This window comes from Camelus bactrianus, chromosome 11 (assembly GCF_048773025.1).
Source record: "Camelus bactrianus isolate YW-2024 breed Bactrian camel chromosome 11, ASM4877302v1, whole genome shotgun sequence".
NCBI classification, from domain to species: Eukaryota; Metazoa; Chordata; class Mammalia; order Artiodactyla; family Camelidae; genus Camelus; species Camelus bactrianus.
Window position 1 is genome coordinate 17,699,398 of NC_133549.1, and position 12,646 is coordinate 17,712,043.

A 12,646-nucleotide genomic window follows, 5' to 3' on the forward strand; every position below is an offset into this window, starting at 1 on the left:
TGGCCGTGACAGAGGAGCTGAGGAGCATTGTGCGTGCTCCTGGACAGGGAAGCGAGGTGAAGATGGGACATGACTTTTTCAGCCCTCGTCAGCCTCAGCGATGTCCCACCTCAGGGGGTTCTGCTGGTCAGTATCCCAGACGGTCCCCCCTCCTTTTGCCTCCGTAGGATCCCTACTAAGTCGATGTGACTTACCTCTAGCTTTCATTGGGGAAGCAGCCTATGGCCCTGGCAGGACTTGTGCAGAATCACAGGGCCCCCAGGACACCCAGGACCCAGACTGAGCTCAGAGATTCCACACTGCATGTTAATATTGGCTTGACCCAAACCTCTCTCACGTATGGATAACTGAGGTCCAGGGATGTCAGGGACTTGGCAGGGGGTGCCTGAGGAGGACAGAATCCTATGAGCTACCTGATAGGGCCTGGAAGCTGGGCCATGGGGCCTCTGCCCTCAACCACTGTGGACATCCTATGGGATGACTGTGGACATCTATGGAATGACTTGCACAGAGGGAAGTCACTGCCACTTTGCTGAGTCATCCTGCCTAGCTGGTCGCAAGGCCTCTCCACTCCAGGGAGCCCATAGAGCAGGAAGATGGCACAGCTGTCCTTCCACCAGTGTCCCCACGAAAACCTCGCTCCTGGGGCCCCCAGCTTCACATATACACTTTTACTACCTGGCTCCCTAACTAATCCAAACTTTTGCCCTGCCTCATTCTGAGCGTGGAAAAAGGTCAGAAGTTGGATGCCCCCCAGACTGTTCCCAAAGCAATATATTTCAGTGTATTTATTAATGAGTTGGAGGAGTCAGAGGAAAGGTTAAGTGGAAGAATTTGCTGAATGTGCAGAATTATTTAACTGTTCAGAGAAGAAAAAACACAGGCTATCGTCTGTGATTTTTATTTTTTTCTTACCCTAAGAATATTTGATCAAGGTGAAAATTATTAAGAAAATCAGTGGCGCAGAGAGCACTTCAGTCATCTCCTCCTTTCCTTCTGTTGAATATAATTCACCACTGAGGGTAGAGAACTTGGATTTAAAGGATTCTGATCACTAGATTCAGAGCTGTCGCCTCTCAGGAAGGCATGTTGCTTAGTTAAATTGAAGACTTGCAGAGAATGGCTGCCTGGCTGGACCCCACTAATGATAAGGGAAGTGTTCAGACACGTACAGAGATGAAGGATGGGTGCATCACCCTGGCAGGTGCAGGACCACCGGTGGCTGGTCCACTGGAGGAATCCACTTCCACCGTTCTCAGTGTTCTGAGCTCCAACACGTGGCTCACACTGTGGACTGGATCGGTCTTTGATGGTGACAGTGCCCAGGAAGCCTGCGTGGTGGGCCTTGCCTCTGGGCGGCTTGGATGCTGCCAACACGCCGGGAAGGTAGGTGAGCGGTGACCGTCAGCATCCTGGTCAGCTCCACCAGCTGGGACCAGTGCAGACCATCCTCTCCCCAGGCATTGTGTCTGGTGGCTCTAAAGATTAGATAAACAGCAAGGACCTACTGTAGAGCACAGGGAACCATATTCAACTTCTTGTAAGGAGCTGTAGTGGAAAAGAATCTGAATATATATGCGTATGTATGTGTATAAGTGACTCGCTTTGCTGTACACCTGAAACTAACATTGTAAATCGACGAAACTTCAGTGAAAAATAGGAACTGAAGAAAAGAACCGTGCTGTGGGTCAGCTCTGCAGTTTCCTGTGCTGACTCCCGGCTGGGACTGTCCAGTGCAGCCTTGCAGAGGGGAGGCTGACTAGGAGCGAAGGCGTCTCGCTTGCTGGAGGCAGCACCGCCGGCTTCCCCGGCCTCCCGCCACCCTGTGCTGCTGGTTGTGCCCCAAACAGTAAGGCCGCGTTGAGAACACACCTGACAGTCTACACCCTTTCCCGGTTCAGACCGAGCCGCTTCTCCTCCGGCATCATGTCCAGTTAGCGGGGCTGCCGCAGCACGTTTCTCTCCTGCGTGTCGGCGTGTGGCCCAGCCACCGTGCAATCAAGCTGAGTGACGGCCAAGGCACCTCTCCACAGGAGACCGACCTGGGAATTCCTGTCCCCCGCTGGCCCCGGTTAGAGGTCTGGGTAGGGGGTGGGGAGTGCTTTACGTCAGACAGGTTGGAGCAGGGTGACCATGGTGGCGTCATCTGACACGAGACCGACATGCTTTGACAGAACAGAACAGAAGGACACATAAGCATAAAGTTTTGCGTCAGAATTGGCGGTGGAGGTGTTTTCTGACAGGTGGAAGATCTGCTTAGCGCTCATCCTGGTGGCTCCTGTTTGTTGGTCCTGGCTTTGTAGAGAAAATGCAAACGATTTCATGTCTCCAGACCCCACAAATCATGCCACCAGATGTGTGTGCCGAGAACAAGGCTGATAAATGGTGTGGCTGGCGAGGAGGCACCGCACCGAGTGTCTTCCCTTCCCTCCTTGTTATAAGTGCCCATCAATCACGTTCTGATGAGATTACAGGCCCCTGTCGCCTCCCTCCACAGCAGGGCTGGTCAGGCAGCCTCGGGCCAGAAAAGGGCACAGGAAAGGGCCAGTGGCATAGGATGGGGGCAATAGGACCCCCAACACTCTGGAAGCCGGGCCTGAGAGTGCCCAGCTGCTCCCCAGTCTCTGGCCTCCCTACTGTCTCAGGTTTTCCTGGGTCTAAAGAACAGAAAGAATGGAATGCGGGCAGGTGGCCTCACAGAGGATGCCTGTTCCTCTCCCTCTGTTGGCTCTCTGGTCCCCAGACACCCAGGAGAGCAGGGTCCACTGCTTTTTGTGGTCACCTGTTGGGGGCTGTTGCCCACCCCCTGGACGCTAAGCTTCACAGGGGCATCTGTCTCCCTCACGGACACTCTCTAGAGCCTGGCACCCGGACTACCTTGGTGTGCACCTCAGGAAGTCACCCCTTGGGGTGGACACGCCCCTGTGCTGGGCTGGACCCCAGACCCTCTGGCTGGGCTCCTTTGTGCAGGTCACAACCTTCAAAGCCCTGGCTGCGCTCCTGTCTGTTGGGTGGGATGTGGTCATCATACAGCTGCCTGTCCTTTGCACCCACTGGGGGTTCAGTAATAAACCTCTGGTTGATCCCAGGCTGGGCTTCAATCCAGCACGAGGGGTCCCCTGTTCTAGTCGCTGGGCACTACTGATTGCTTACTGGGTGGTGTGGAAAGAAGAGGGAGGGACATGTGGTTCCTGACCCCCAGGGCCTCTCCACTGAGCTGACCTGAGGCACGCAATGACCCAGGATCAGTGTGGACCTTGAGAAGTGCTCTGGGGAGTGACAGGGGCTTCTGCTCTGTCCTGAGCATCCTCGGAGTCAAGCCTCGAGCATCTTCCTGGGGTGTCTGGTTTTCAGGGGCCTCACTGCCCCACACAGTCTCCACGCCCTCCAGGAGTTGGGACATTCTGTATACATTTTAGATAGATGGACAGGCAGCAAGCTAGGCAGGTAGGTAGGTGGCTCTTTATTGCTACAAAACGTGGACGGGCTGTTGGGTGAGAGGCACTGCGGTCCACATCGGCTGCCTCTTCCCACCTGGGGCAGACTCGCCTCCACTCCTGCACGCACTCAGTGAGCTGTCTGCTCTGCTGTTGATGGGGGGGGGTCCTCCGGGGCTTTTTAACAATGTGGGGAACCACTCATGCTATGATGCTGAGTGAAAAATAAGGTTTAAAACTCTTTATTATAAAATGCAGTTTAATATAAAATGCAATAATATAAGATGCTCTCTCTATAATATATATACAATATACATATCACATTATATAGAGAGAGATGCATAGAAAAAATACCATGAAGGAGAGGTCAGCAAAAAGGGTCGTATTCTTTTCTCAGAGTGGGCTTGATTCATGATGCTTTTCTATGTCTTCCAGATATTCTGCGTACTGCATTTATGACAAAGTCAATGATAACACCCTTTAACAATCAAGCACACTCTTGCCCATCCAGGGTGGCTTTCTGCCACCGCCTGCCTCTGTTTACCTCCAGGCTCCCGGGGGAGCGTGACTCCCCACCACTTGAGACCCTGGCCTCTCCTCTCCCACTCTGTGCTCTCCTGGGGTGACCCCATCACATACAGCCGTCCCTCTCCATTCTGGTGCTAATTTCAGTTGTGTCTCCATCCAAGACTTCGCTCCTGACTCCAGACTGGAATTGCCAACCGTGACCCAGATGGTGTTTCCGGATGTCCCTCGGCACCTTGAAAGTCATCCCATTGAGGGCGACCTCTCTTCTCTGTTGCTCGTCCTCATCTCTGGGAAGCAATGCCCAGCTGCAGACCCCCAGGTTTAGGACAACTTGGGAAGTGACTCTTACCCCCGCTCCTCTCGCCCTTCACTGAGTCGGGTGTTGAGCCGTCAGCTCCTCCCCCTGAAGACACCAGCCTCCCGCGCCGTGGCTCTCGTCTGTGGCTTTCACCCAGGGCCTCATCGCTCACACTTGCGAGTCTCCAGCGGGGAAGGGCCTAGTTGGATCAGCGTGTGTTTTGGAAAGTTGTTCTGGTGGTGTGAGTGGGTGGGCGGGGCGGGGCCCTGCGGAGGTGACATCGCGGTCCCCCGCCTCCCTCCTGTTCCCTGGGGATTGTTTAACTCTGCAGGCCTGGAAGGAAACATCTTCATCTTTGTCTCTCTCTTTTGGGGGGGGGGTGGGATCTATTATGTTTTACTTAGAAAAAGAGTAAAAACTTTTTTTAAAAGCCTTCTACAAGCTGCAAAATCTTATTTCATTGATCTCTCCCTGACACCCCACATTCCTTTTTTTCCTGAAGGTAATAAACGATGCAGAACTCATTAGCATGGGGGGATAATTCGCACGTTTCCCTGGAGTGGGTCTCATCTTTCCTCAGTCTGTCACAGATTAGCTGGGAATTTCTGCTGCTTTTGCCTGAATAATATGGACGGACTTAAGGTTGTTTTTACTGGTTACATGAACTTGAGGCTGGATTGTGTATAAAACCCTTCACAAGGAAAATTCCTCACTGATTTTTACAGGGAGATAAAGGGCCTGAGTTAATGGGGTGCCAGCCCAGGGCGGATCCCCGGAGGCGCTGACAGGTAAGTACCCCTGCCCACCACAGAACAGGTTTACCTGGCAGACGGGCGGCCCCCAGATCTCTGGTCTTCAAGGAGAAAGTGCTTCCTGCTTTAAAAGAGTCCACTTAAATACCCTCTGGAATGAGAGCATCTACCAGGAGGCGCTCTCCTATCTACAGGGGTGTCTGGTTCTTCCTGGGTTGAGTGCAGTGTGTGGAGAAACCTTGAAATGAATCTGATTGAAACAAGAGCCCAAAGTAGGGGCTAAGCCCATCTCCCAGGTCCCCTTGGTGTCCATCGATTAGCTAGTGGAAGTGGCATCTGTGTTGTCCTCTGCCGGGTCCCAGAACTCGGCACACAGTGAGGTACAGAAAGGGGCTCGAAGCTGTGATAAGTGAACGCAGTCGAGCTGTGGCAGGAAGCGGCCGAGGAGTTCGGGCTACTCTGAGGTTCTCTGAGTGAGCATGCTTGTGATTTCCCCGCTCCTGTTCAGAGCCAAGCAGTCGCCCAAGGCATCCTGTTCTCAAGAAACTGGGAAGCCTGGGAGGGAATAAACATCACCAGTTGACAAAAGCTGACTTTAGCAGAACCATTCCAAGGACAGAGCTGTGTGGGAGTGGGTGAGACTCCCCCCAAACACCTGCTGAAGCTTCCGCACATCACAGCTCCCTGCCTTCCCAGGAGCCTGGGCTCAGCGCACGTAGCACTTCGCTTTTGCTGAGAGCAGCCTGCCGGCCAGGCACTAAGAAAGGCCGAAAAACTCCTCTTCAAACAGGACCCTCAAGGGGTCCACATTAGCTCGCCTGAAGACACCTGCCCCAGTCTCGTAGTCTAACCGTGGCCACCAAGATCAAGACACATCACGGGGGTCTGCATGTACAAATGTATGCGCATGAATTAACGGCTTAAGCTAAATAGTAGCGGGCTTCTAATCTGCAGAGCTTTCTGACTGTAGGTGAGAAAAAACAAAATCTTGCCAGTACTCTTGCATCAAAGAGAGAGAGAAACTTGCTAATTGAAAAACGGTTGGTGTGGAGGAAAATACGGAGATGCCAGCTATGTAAATTAGCATATGCCCGGATCTAAAAGAAATCATGCCAGGCCAGGAGGAAATTAAGCAAATTGGGAGGAGGAGGGAACAACCCTAGACGCAAACTGAAAGCACTCCGGTGCTGTAGTCTACCTCGGGAGGGAGGGCAGAGGGCCAGTCCCGGGGGAGGAGAGCGGCGCCCGGAGAGCCCCGGCGTGTCCTGGGGTGTGCCTGGGTGGGTGCGTGCTCTCCCGCCCAGGTCAGGGTGGGCTTTTCATACCAGCTCTTAAAAGTATGTTTCATAACAGCCCCCTCCTGCTTCGGGCAGCAGGAAAGGCCTTCACCAAATGCTCCTAAGAAGCGCTGGGCTTGCGTGTTAACCGCGGTCCGGCTTCTCAAGCGTTAGCGATCTGAGTTGATTAGCTCATGAAGTCTCACCAGCTTTCAGCACGAACTGCGCAGGGCTGGTCTGGGTCTCACAGCCGGGGCATCAGAGGGAGAGAACGCACCGACTGGGACCACGGCAGGAGGGAGGTCAGCGGGGGCGCGCGCCGCCTGGCGGCAACCGCCTGTGACCAGCACGGAGCCGGCTCGGCTGCGCAGGCCGAGCGAGAGTCCTCGCAAGAGGGGTCGCTCCTCAGCCCCAGGCAGTTCAGGTTGCGCTGCAGACGCCGCGTGCGGCGGGCAAATGTGGAGCACAATTCTGTGCCCGGGAGAATCCAGCACCAGTACAGAGTGGGCAGTCCCAGCGACAGCCGGACGTACTGTGCGAAGGCCCAGAGGCGACCTGCCTTGAGCATCGTGCTGAGCTAGTGGGGCGTGCGATGGGGGCCGCCGGGGCAGACGACCTGCTGGGGGCTTAGGAAAGTGGCAGATTTTCCAGAGAGAGAAGTTGCCTGTCCCCAGTGACCATCGGTGCCCGCTTGGCGTCGGGGGCTGCAGCCTTCATCCCCCAGGGGCCTTGCGCTCTTGACCCGGGTTAAGCCAGGAAGAGAGGGGCCCGCGCATGGCCCCAGCCGGCGCCCCCAGCCCCGCCCGTCGGTGGGACGTTCCCGGCTCGGCGCAGCCACCTTGGTCTCCGCTCGCTGCTGCTCGTGGACCCTGGCTCCCGACCCGGCCGTGCGCGCCTTCCCCGCCGTGGGCTCCATCCTCCAGAGCCGGCGGCCTCCAGCGGCCGCAGCTTAGCCGCGGGCGCGATCCGCCGGATCCGGGCCAGGCGCGCCCCCAGCGCCCCGCGCCCCCGCCGTTCCCCGTCCCCGCCCTCTCCGTTCCCGCCCCCTCCCACGCCGGCCCCCGCGGGTGTCCAGGAGCGCATGTTGCCCAGAGCCCGGAACTGGGGGGCTCCGTGGGCCGCACCCGGGCCCAGGGGGCGGCGGAGGCGCGGGCGGCCGCGATAGCAGAGGAGGGCGGCGGGCGGGAGGAGGGGCTCCCCGCGCGGGGCAGGGGCGGAGCGAGCGGCCGCGCCGCGGAACCAAGTGAGTTCGCTCCGGAGCCCGCGCCGCCGCCGGCCCGCACCTCGGGCGCCCGCTGCCCCCGCCGCCCCCGCCGCCGCCGCCCGCGCGGGGATGTAGGATGCTGGTGGGCACCAGGCTCCAGCGGCGGAGGCGGCAGCTGCAGCAGCCCCGGCGGCGGCAGCCTCTTCTCTGGCCGATGAATGCAGACCCGCCGCCGCCGCCGCCGCCGCCCTGGGTTTGGATGGTCCCTGGCTCGGCCGGGCTGCTCCGGCTGGGCGCCGGGGTCGCTCCCCCGCCAGTGCTGCTCGCCTCGGCCCAGCCCCCCGCCGCCCCTCTGCTCCCGGGGCCGCCCGGCTGGCAAGCCGCGGGCGAGCCCCTGCTGCCTCTGCTGCCGCTGCCCTCTGCGCCAGACCACGCCGCCGCCGCCGTGCACCACTACCCCTTGCTCAACGGGCAGGTAACGTGTCCCCCGGCCCCCAGCCCCCCGTTTGAGGCCCCCGGCCTCCCCTCTGCCCCTTGGGCGCGGCCCTTGCCCGGCTCGGGCGGCTCTGGCCCCAGGGCTCGCGCCGTTTCCTCCCGCGGTGGTGGTCCTCGGCTCCCCAGAGCACCAGGGCGCAGCCTGGCAGCCATGCATCGGCAACAAAGTTCATGCTTCGACGTCCCGTTCTGCCGGTCGGCAGTGTTTGCAGTGCTCTTCCCGGTCTCTCAGCTGAGCAGTTGGGAGGCCCGCACCCCAAGGCCGGAGTTGGGACCGCCTCGGCCACAACTTTCGCCGCGGCCGGGGTCGCTGTCCGGAGCGCGGTGCTGAAGTAGCCGCCTCGGAGCCGAGCGTTTCGGCTGCCCACCGTGGCCAGCTTGCAGAAGAGAAGTTAATACTTTCACAGTCTCCGCCAGGCTTGAGAAGCAAGCTGGGGACCAAGAGCTATTTCAGATTCTGATCTAGCTTTTTTTTTTTCATTTGAAAATAGACTCAGGACAGCGCTTAAGGAAATTCAAACCAGAGAAAGCCTGCAGGGAAATCCTGCCTTTCATGCTGAGAAATGCTGCTGGTGATTCCCACTCCCATCCTCGGTCTGCCTGAGCTAATTTGACACTAGCCAAATTAGCTAGTGTCATAGTGCACTTTAGAAGAGTTTGGCGTTTAAAACCTGGAATTAGAAAGAAAAAGTGGCTGTACCTTTGATTGATGGTGCAACAGAGCAAGGCAAGCTGGTTTTGGCAAGATCCATTGTTTGCTCTCTAACTATGCAGATGCATTTAAATCAGGAAATAACATGTATTTTATTCCAATGATCGTCCTTATTAGCATATTCGAATGAATGGATTTTAGAATATACCGTTTAATTAATTTAATTCCAGTATTATCTTGTGAGTGTTTCTAAAAGATGTTAACGCTTCCTAAATTGGTCTTCAGACTTAATAATACAGCATATATGTGGTCTTAGATATCGTATTTTGATATGTGATTCAGTTCATGTTAAGGTTTTTTGAATAAACGTTGGTAGCTTTTTGGATATTTTGAAGGAGTTGATATATCCGAGTGCTACCACTAGAGGTATCAAGGAACTACATTTTTTTTTTCTGTATAAAACACTGCATTTTTTTCTTGTGTAAATTTAAAAAGAAAAATCCCCCACAAAACTTACTATTAGTCTTAAAAATATTGCATGCTAAATATTTTCTGATAAACAGCAATATTTAGAACCAGAAGAACATTTTACATTACAGAAAAATTTAAAAAAATGCTTTTACGATTTTAAAACAAATACATATTGAAGCATTCCATATCATTGAACAATGATCTTATTCTCCACTGATAGTTAATTTAATGAAGGACACTGTCTCCTAAATTATCTGCTCCCTTTCAATGCTTGCTGTTTTATTCTGTGCACTGGGATCTTCAGTTATGTGATAAGCTCACTTATATTTTCTTTGCTTTGGAATCTGGATTTGTGAACCTTTGGAAACTTTGAATCTTAACCTCTTATTTTGAAAATATTACTTGTGCATGTTTTTAAAATTATAAATATAATCAATACAAAGTGTTATATGGAAAAATAATACCATAAAATACAGCTCTCTGCTTGCTTATGGAAAGTATTCAAGAATTATAAAAGGAGTACCCAGCATTTCACCTTCCCATTGTGCTTTCTTGTTTTCTCAGGGCAGAAGCCCATTTCTTACCATGTTCTCACGGTTTTGTGCTTGGAAGTTCTTAATATTAAAGAATGCAGTGTTGTTAATGCACTATGATGATTCAGATACAAAAAGTTTTATAGATTTTTAAAATTTTTGAATATGTATAGGGTTTTTTTTGGACTGTGGAGACGAAATTTTTCTCATAATCAAATACATGAATTTTAAAATTCCTTTTTAAAGCAGCTATCCCAGTGTCTTTTAGTACAAAGTAGAGTTGATTGACATAAACAGATAAGCACTCCCTCCTCTCTTCTTCGGTTTCAGTGGCTTTTTGGTGGTCCTTCTCCATCAGTTGGACTGTCTCCCTCTTCCACTGTGGAATTGGTGCCCATTTTCCCACATGTCTGCCCATCTGCTCTTCCACCTCTTGTTGGGAAAAGTTGGATAGACAAAAGGATACCGAATTGTAAGGTAAAAATGCAACTACTTTAATTGGATAAATGTGCTATTAATTATTAAGTCGTTGGGTATTTCCATAACAGAAATCACTGTGTGTTTCTATTTGCTAATTGCAACAGACTGACCATCTAGGTTTAGAGAGAAACCTTTTCAGAATAAGCTTGGTCTGTTCAAAAATACCAGTAGATGGTAGTGGTGGGGGATTTTGTTTTGGCCTAAAATATTTAGATTTCATAGAACAATATAAAATTTTGACTTCTGATTCAGAATCTAGTTTTAAAATTTTTCAGCTTTTATGTCTGCCACCAATTGATCAAAATCTAGCCTCAGGCATCATATAACTCAAGCACAAATTGTAAAAGCAAGTTTCTTTTTTTGCTAGTATGGCTTTGAGTGTTCATCCTTCTGACGGTATATCTTGGCTTTTGAATTCAAATATACTGGCTGCCCTTTGTTAACTTGAAAACCAACAGAAAGCAGTCCAGGGACATACTGCTTCCCTCACTGGGGTGACTCTATGATCTGTAAACTGGCTGCTGGGCTGAACTGGCCAAGTCAGTAGCTGAAGACCAGCCAGGAGACCTAACTAGAAGGTGATTAGTGTCAGAGCCCTGTGGGTCTTCGAGTTTTAGAGTAGTGACTTTATGGAGTCCCCACTTACAGAACCTCCAATATTCAACCTAAAACAAGACGAATATTTTACAGTCTTTAGCTCTGATCATGTGCATGGTGCCAAGTGTTCTGCTTGCTTTCTTTTGAACAGATCATTTTTAATAACGCCTTTGCTCTGGACTCAACGTGGATATATCCTGAAGAACTGAGATTATTCCATGGGCTCGAAAAACCTCAACTGCTGGCAAACCAAGTGCCGACGTCCCTGAGCGGGCCGGCCCCGGCATCCCGGCCGCGCCCCGCGGTGCGGTCAGCGCCTCGGCCTGCGCCAGGTTGGTGCTCACGTATCTGTGACGCGGCTGGTTGGTTTCGGTTTTTTGTTTTGTTTGTTTGTTCGCTTTAGCTCCAAATTAGTTTCAGGCATGAAAACTATATTTGTCATTTCAATGAAAAAATTCTTTCCAATTCTTTCAGTGAAATAAATTCTTTTTATAAAGAAATTAAGTTTGGGGTAGCTTACTCCCTGCGTTTTTGGAGTATGGGGTCTGTTTTAGATGAAGAGATGGCCAAGGAGATTTGTACAGAATCAGATTTTTGGTGCTAAAATTCTGTTTTTAGAATTGGACCAAATCATCTGCTGATAGCTCTTGATAGGGACCCTAGTTGATCAAGTAATCCTTTTAGAAAGTGTTACTTGCATGGGATGAGCTGCATAGCCCCCTGGTCTGCAGCAGAGAGGCTCATGCACAATTTTTGTGAATTTTGCCTTCACGAAGTTGAGGATGAGACTGGCGATGGTCTATAAAAGCACACTGTTTGGAAGATGGGTTTTGTTCTATCTTTGGAGTCTAGTGACCTGAAAGAACATTTGTCCTGGAACAGACTCCCATGAAATAATCCCTGGTTGAAAGATTGTGTAATAAACCTATATAGCAACAAGAGAGCAAAATCATCTTACGAATTTTTAAATTGATTTTTAGAATCACCTTAACATATGATCATATTACAAAAGCAAATGTCACCCATGCCAGAATTATCTCACAACACCTTCTATTATGGAATATCTTATGACTTCAGAATTCTATTATCTTCCCTGTAATGTCCTACCTAGCAAGCTTGTCTCAGTAAGTACCTCTAAAATTTAGTAAGAAGGACACGTCCCTGTGGGCAGTACCATGCTGGATCAGGAGACACATTTACTTTCTTCTCTTTTTGTCCACCTTACGTGTTCTCATTTGCTGTGGGTCTTGTTTGGTAATAAGACAGGAAGGACACTCAACTACTTGTGTTTTTTCAAGGGCCTTAATGACTCTTGATGGAAACTTGCCTTCTGTCCTTGTAATTACGTGCTACTGAGCTATTAAAACATGCGTAAGCCTCATGGACACATGCAGTCATAAGCACTTCTCACGAAGATGATCTTGCTTCCTATCTAATTGGATGATGATAAAAGATGACCAGAATGCATGTGTTATGCAAGTATTGCATGGGTTTAGATGTCTCCTTTGGCGGGTGAAAGTATCATATTGTCGCTTCCTAGCGCACCGGCACAGTGTCACCAAGATAATCAGCAACTTCAGTTTAAACAAGAGTGAAATCTGTTCAAGTGTTCCCACAAAAGCTCTGAGGGGCCTTTCGTCCTGTCAGCTCATTCTGGAATGTCATAGGCATTTGCAGTTCACCCAAATCCTCTTAGAAAACTCATGCTGGGAACATGCGAAATACTCATTTAGTTGAAGAAACTGAAGGTAAATGATCACAGCTTCTCTATCATATGGATATTGTTTGCTTACCCTCGTGGAGCAAATATTTCATACATGAAGCATATTCATGTTAATTGTACGCTTTGATTTTCTGACTGACCTGTTTTAAAAGACAAAAGAAAGTACTATTTCTTCCTAACATGGTCGACAGCAGGATAA

General features: G+C 51.2%; 1 protein-coding gene across 1 annotated transcript in view; it reads left to right on the forward strand.

The window, feature by feature from the left end:
• Positions 1–7,632: 7,632 nt before the first annotated feature.
• The window catches only part of TCERG1L (transcription elongation regulator 1 like), a 173,080-nt gene continuing 168,066 nt past the window's right edge, over positions 7,633–12,646 (forward strand). Inside the window, exons 1-3 of the mRNA XM_074374461.1 lie at positions 7,633–7,971; positions 9,978–10,124; positions 10,876–11,056. Of these exons, the coding sequence (XP_074230562.1) occupies positions 7,633–7,971; positions 9,978–10,124; positions 10,876–11,056 (667 nt within the window). The remainder of the gene's footprint in view (positions 7,972–9,977; positions 10,125–10,875; positions 11,057–12,646) is intronic.